Below are 5,929 nucleotides of genomic sequence, written 5' to 3'. Positions count from 1 at the left end.
TCTCTTTTTCAAATATACCAATTACATGAAAGGTGGTGTAGAGACGATCTGTCTCCCGCTGACTGGCAGCACACCGTGCATTTTCCTGGCACTACACGGGCTAACTGCTCTATAGCCTCGCCCTTGGGAGTGTTGGCAGAACTTCAAACACTTTCAGTTTTTGCTTTTAAGCATGTGCAAAACCTACCCCAGAATTTCAAATAGGAAAAAGGTTACAGAAACCATCTAGCTTTAATAGGAGCTCCATAAATCAGATATTAAAGAGTCAAGTGATAGCAAACTCATAGAGTTGATGATATTGAAAACCATCCAAAAACTGTTCTCTGGCAAATCAATGGTTGTTTAAAGGCAGGGGGTCATTTTCCTGTTATATATTAGTTGCAAGGATCCTACAGGATGGCTTAAAAGATATTCCTTCCTTCTTCCTGACTCCACTTTAAGCTAGACTCATTAATCGTCATCTTAAATGGTTAGGCCGTCTCCATCTTACTCAATCATCCACTATTCCTGAGGGACATAATGTGCATTCTTCATAAAACTGTCTTGCACCAGTGTTACATCAACTTTCCTCTCTGCAGAAACGAGTGTGATTAGACTATTTTTGTACATATACATATATATATATATATATATATATATATATATATATATATATATATATATATATATATATATATATATATATATATATATATATATATATATAATACTCTGATAAATATCAGTGGTATTTATTTTGTTTTCATGAGAATAAGTCGAAGAGAAAATAACAGTTCATGGTGAGGTTAAGAGTGGTATAGATATGTGATATAAATGTTTGTATTAAAATGCATAAATAGTGTGTGAAAAAATCAGTTACGTTAAAAAACCATAATTTCATGGAATGTGAATGTCTGTTAAAAGAGAAGAAGTGTAACTTGTTTTTTATGCTACGTCACGAGAGGTCATGACTTGCAGATGACTTCCGGGGGAAAGAGACTCGGGAGGAAGAGAGGAGAAAGAAAAGGAGGATTACTAAAATGGCATAGACGAAGCATGGACTTCGGGACTGCTTATGTCACCAAAGTTGTTCGGCAACAACATATCACCCGTCTGCGGACTTCCCGGCAATCATTCGGAGCGTTTGAGCCGGGCTTCCCGTATCTTTTGTGCTTGGCTAAGCACGAGGCACGTTTGGCTACGTTGGCTAGCTGGAGCTAGGCTAACGCCACGGTCCTGGCTAACGGAGATTCCGCCGGAGCGAAAAGACGGAGTTTGAGAGTTGTCTCGGGAGAGAGTCGCTAACCGTGGATGATTTGCTGCTATCTAAGGAACCGGAGATTCGTTGCTCGCTGCCGCGAGTGGAGACGGTTGCTACCACAACGAGCGAGTTATTCATCGGAGGAGGTGGAGACATCACGGATACTCGGAGGTATTGTTGTTATTATTAAGAGCTCCAACTAAAGCGCGCCAACAACAAAAATAAACTAAGAGTGCACTCTGGGAAAAGAATAACATTGGACAGGTTAAGGGAAAAAAATACTAAAATCTATCCCCCGGGGGTTTATTGTATGTTTGTATATGTGTTTTTTTCATGAAGAAAAAAAAGGGTTGGATGTGAATTTCCTGCAATTGTTTAATACATTTTCTAACCCTGAGATCCTGTGTTGGGTTTATTGCATGGTGTCTTATCATTTGAGTATTCACATGTATTAGCCTTAATCGGTTAAGTGTATTTCCTTAGCCTCCGCTTGTCTGTGTAGACACGAGAATCATATGAACCTTAGACTGATATTTATTTTTCGAGATGTATCTTTTATCACAGAATGTTTAAGTAGAGTCAAGACTGCACCCGAGGGCATAAGGGGGGAGTCTTGTCACACGAGCCGGTGGTAAAAGTGTTACATTTTTGGGGGCTCGTCCGGGATTGTATGTAATTTTGTTATGACTGACCTGGTTTTCCGTCATTCACCAAAGAGAGGGAACTAATTTTTTTTGAGATTGCTAAGGAAATTATTTTTATTGTCAAGTGTGGTTACATTTATTGTGAGATCTCTTACTGTTTGAGCTAAAAAAAAAAAAAAAGAAAAAAAGAAAAATGGAAGCAGTTGAAATTGAAGCTTGGTGCAAAAGGAAGCAGTTAGCTTATGGACATGCAGTTGTTTTGAGTGATGTGGACCCCGATGTCACAGATGCAGTTCTGCTATCGGCCTTGAGCCAGGTCAAAGTATTTGGAAAATCCGAGATAGTTGACCGTTGTCTTGATGTAGCTTCTAAGACACAGTTGGTACTGATCAAGACTTCAACTGACTTAAAAAATCAAACCGTACCGGATGTTGTTGGACTTCCTGGGGAGGCGGGTCCATGGCCAGCTCATGTGCTCACTGCTCCTGCAGAAAATGATGAGTTTCAATCTAAGCTAATGTCATTCCTGAATGCGGAAGGTAAAACTCTTACTGACGTTGGTGGCTTACTTCAGCCTTCACCCCTTGATGTGAACACGGCTTTGATACATGCTATCAGTTCCTTAGTGGATAAATGTAACACCACATCTGTTGATTCTCAGAGCTATCGTAAGCTGCGCATGTTCTCTGGTGTGAAACCTACGCCCAATGGGGAGGAAGAGTATGATGCCTGGGCAGAACAGACAACACATCTGCTAGATGAGTGGCAGTGCAGTGACAACATAAAGAAACAGCGAATAGTGGAAAGTCTGAAAGGTCCAGCTGCAGACATTGTAAGGTTCTTGAGAGTCCAGCAGCCCACTGCAACTTCATATGACTACATGCAGGTTTTGGAGACGGCTTTTGGAACAACTGAGAGTGCGTCCGATCTTCTGGTGAAGTTCAGACATACCTACCAAAATGTGGGCGAAAAGTTGTCTACTTACTTGTTGAGGTTGGATAAACTGCTGCACTGTATTTTCAGAAAAGGAGGCGTGGCACTGTCTGACATGAATCGATTACGGATGGAGCAGGTTGTGAGGGGAGCACTGCAACAAGACCTGATTGCACTTCGTCTTCGTATGACTCACAAGCTGCGAGAACCCCCTTCTTTCAGTGAGTTGCTAAAAGAAGTAAGGGAGGAAGAGGACATGCTCCAAAGCAGAAACGATAGTAAGAACCCAGTAATGTCACAGTCTGTAACTCCTATTTCTAAGTCGGCACCTGAACAAGAAGTTGATCCTGAAGTGGCAAAGCTGAAAAAAGAGTTAAGTGTCATGAAAGCTGAGATGCTTAGTCTTAAAGCTGCTACGGTTGCATCACATCCAGACACCCAGATTTCACAACCAGAAGTCCCTGCCAAGCCACCTTATAAAAGAAATGCTACCCCACAAAGGTCTGGCTATCAAGAGGATAAACCTGGAATATTTTGCTACAGATGTGGGGAGGATGGACATTTTAAGAGAGAATGTGAAGGTGAAGAAAACCTACTCAAAGTCAACAAGCGCCTCATTAAACTGACAAAGAAATCGGGAAACTACCGCGGGGTCCAGTAGAGGAACGGCCTGGCATCCCGGTGGTTGTAAAACGTTCCACCAAGTGCAGCACCTTAGAGGGAAAAGTGAAAGACACTGTACCTGCAGGCTTAGTGGGCCCTAGCTCTGTAGTGTCGGTACAGATTGAAGGCATCTACTCTAAAGCCATACTCGATTCTGGTTCTCAAGTAACCCTGCTGTACAGATCCTTCTACGACAGATATTTGACACACCTGCCATTGACGTCTATCGACACGTTGGCGATATGGGGTCTCAGTTCCGCCGAGTACCCTTATGATGGCTATTTGTCACTTAGGCTGGAGTTTTTGGAAGCAGATGTAGGTGTGAGTGAGACCATTGATGCACTTGTGTTGGTATGTCCCGACCCAGTTGTGAGAGGTGAAGTTTCCCTGCTTGTTGGCACCAACACACCCACTGTGAGGCGATTGCTTAGCCACTGCAGGGAAAAGGGAGGAGAAAACTTTGTGAGATCCATGCACATTCACCCAGTCTTCAGAAAAGTTTTCAGTGAGATCTCAGTGTTACCACCTGATGCTGACAGTAACCAGAGGGGAACGGTGTGGTTCACCCAAGCCAAACCTGTCACCATACGGCCTGGGGGAGTCGCCCAAGTGGCTGGGGCACCAAAGTTTCATGGAGTGCTGGGCACTCAGACAATCCTTGTAGACTCACCTGATGACCCTGCGAATGAGTCACGGTTTCCCGATGGACTCCTGGTGAGACCAGAGTTGCAGACCTCCACTGGTGTGACGGCCAAAAGAATTACTGTTCTAGTTAGAAACATGTCAGCACGGGAAATTACCTTGACCAGAGGGACACCAATAGCTCATCTGTTTCCAGTCGACGTTGTGTCATCTCTACCTGGGAGAGAAGAGTCTGAAGTCGAGTTCGCTGGGAAGCTGAGCCCCTTTTCTTTCAACTTTGGAGACTCACCAGTTCCTAAGGAGTGGAAGGAAAGGTTGGTGACAGAAATGATGGAGCGGAGTGAAGTTTTCTCTCTGCATGAGTTTGATGTCGGATGCAGTAAGAGCACCCAGCACACTATCAAAACCACAGAGGACAAACCATTTCGGGAGAGGTCTCGTCGGTTGCCACCTGCTGACGTAGAGGCATTGAGACAGCATCTAGCGCAGCTAAAAACTGCTGGTGTTATTACAGAGTCACGCAGTCCTTATGCCTCACCCATTGTGGTCGTGAGAAAGAAGAATGGGAAAATAAGGATGTGTGTGGATTTTCGGACTCTAAACCGCCGCACCACTCCCGACCAATACACGGTGCCAAGAATTGAAGATGCTTTGGCATGTCTCAGTGGAAGCAAGTGGTTCAGTGTGCTTGACCTTCGGAGTGGATACTATCAAGTGCCCATGGCAGACTCCGACAAGGAAAAGACAGCTTTCATTTGCCCGGCTGGATTCTTCCAATTTGAAAGAATGCCACAGGGAGTGACAGGGGCTCCCGCTACATTTCAGCGGGTAATGGAACAAACTGTTGGAGACATGAACTTGCTTGAGGTGTTGGTCTATCTCGACGATCTCATTGTGTTTGGAGCCACGCTTGAGGAGCATGAGATCCGGTTGCTGAAGGTGCTTGACCGTCTAAAGGACGAAGGACTGAAGCTGTCACTGGATAAATGTCAGTTTTGTCAGCCATCGGTGACTTACGTTGGGCACATCATATCTCAAGACGGGGTGTCTACTGATCCAAAGAAGACTGAAGCTGTAACCGCATGGCCAAGACCCAACACTGTGACTGCATTACGGTCGTTTCTTGGATTTTGTGGGTACTACCGGCGTTTCGTGAAAGATTACTCCAAGGTAGCTCACCCATTGAACCAACTGTTGTCGGGTTACCCTTCAACTGCAAAGAAGAAAGTAAAGGAGAGACAGGATGGTCCGTACCTTAACCCCGCAGAGCCCTTTGGTGGTCGATGGAGCGGAGAATGTGAGGCAGCCTTCGAGGAGCTGAAGCGACGACTTACCCAAGCTCCTGTGTTGGCCTTTGCCGATCCTCAGCTACCTTATGTGCTGCATGTAGACGCTAGCCGGGAAGGGCTAGGAGGAGTGCTGTACCAAGATCAAGGTGAAGGATTGAGACCTGTGGCTTTCGTCAGTCGGAGTTTGACTCCTTCAGAAAAGAATTATCCAGCCCATAAATTGGAATTTTTGGCGCTGAAGTGGGCGGTAGTGGACAGACTGCATGACTATCTGTACGGGACCAAGTTCGAGGTGAGGACAGACAACAACCCTCTGACATATGTGCTAACGTCTGCCAAGCTAGACGTGACGGGTCACCGTTGGCTTGCTGCCCTGTCTACATATGACTTTAGTCTCAAGTACAGAGCAGGAGTCCAAAACATTGACGCTGACGCTCTCTCTCGCCGGCCACAATCGGGGTCGATATCCAAATCCGAGTGGGACGACGTTCCTGCAGCAGGAGTGAGAGCCTTGTGTC

At 45.2% G+C, this 5,929-nt stretch overlaps 1 protein-coding gene across 1 annotated transcript; it reads left to right on the top strand.

The window, feature by feature from the left end:
- Nucleotides 1-717: 717 nt before the first annotated feature.
- Nucleotides 718-3,483, top strand: LOC146686437 (paraneoplastic antigen Ma1 homolog). Its single transcript, XM_085441513.1, has one exon. It carries the CDS (start codon nt 2,078-2,080, stop codon nt 3,476-3,478), a length of 1,401 nt encoding a protein of 466 aa, XP_085297639.1. The 5' UTR covers nt 718-2,077; the 3' UTR covers nt 3,479-3,483.
- Nucleotides 3,484-5,929: the final 2,446 nt, after the last annotated feature.

This window comes from Copadichromis virginalis, linkage group LG19 (assembly GCF_057382275.1).
Source record: "Copadichromis virginalis isolate Kocher_CV1m ecotype Utaka linkage group LG19, C_Virginalis_male_GT1.1, whole genome shotgun sequence".
In the NCBI taxonomy this organism is placed as follows: Eukaryota; Metazoa; Chordata; class Actinopteri; order Cichliformes; family Cichlidae; genus Copadichromis; species Copadichromis virginalis.
This window is presented reverse-complemented; position numbering and strand designations above follow the sequence as displayed.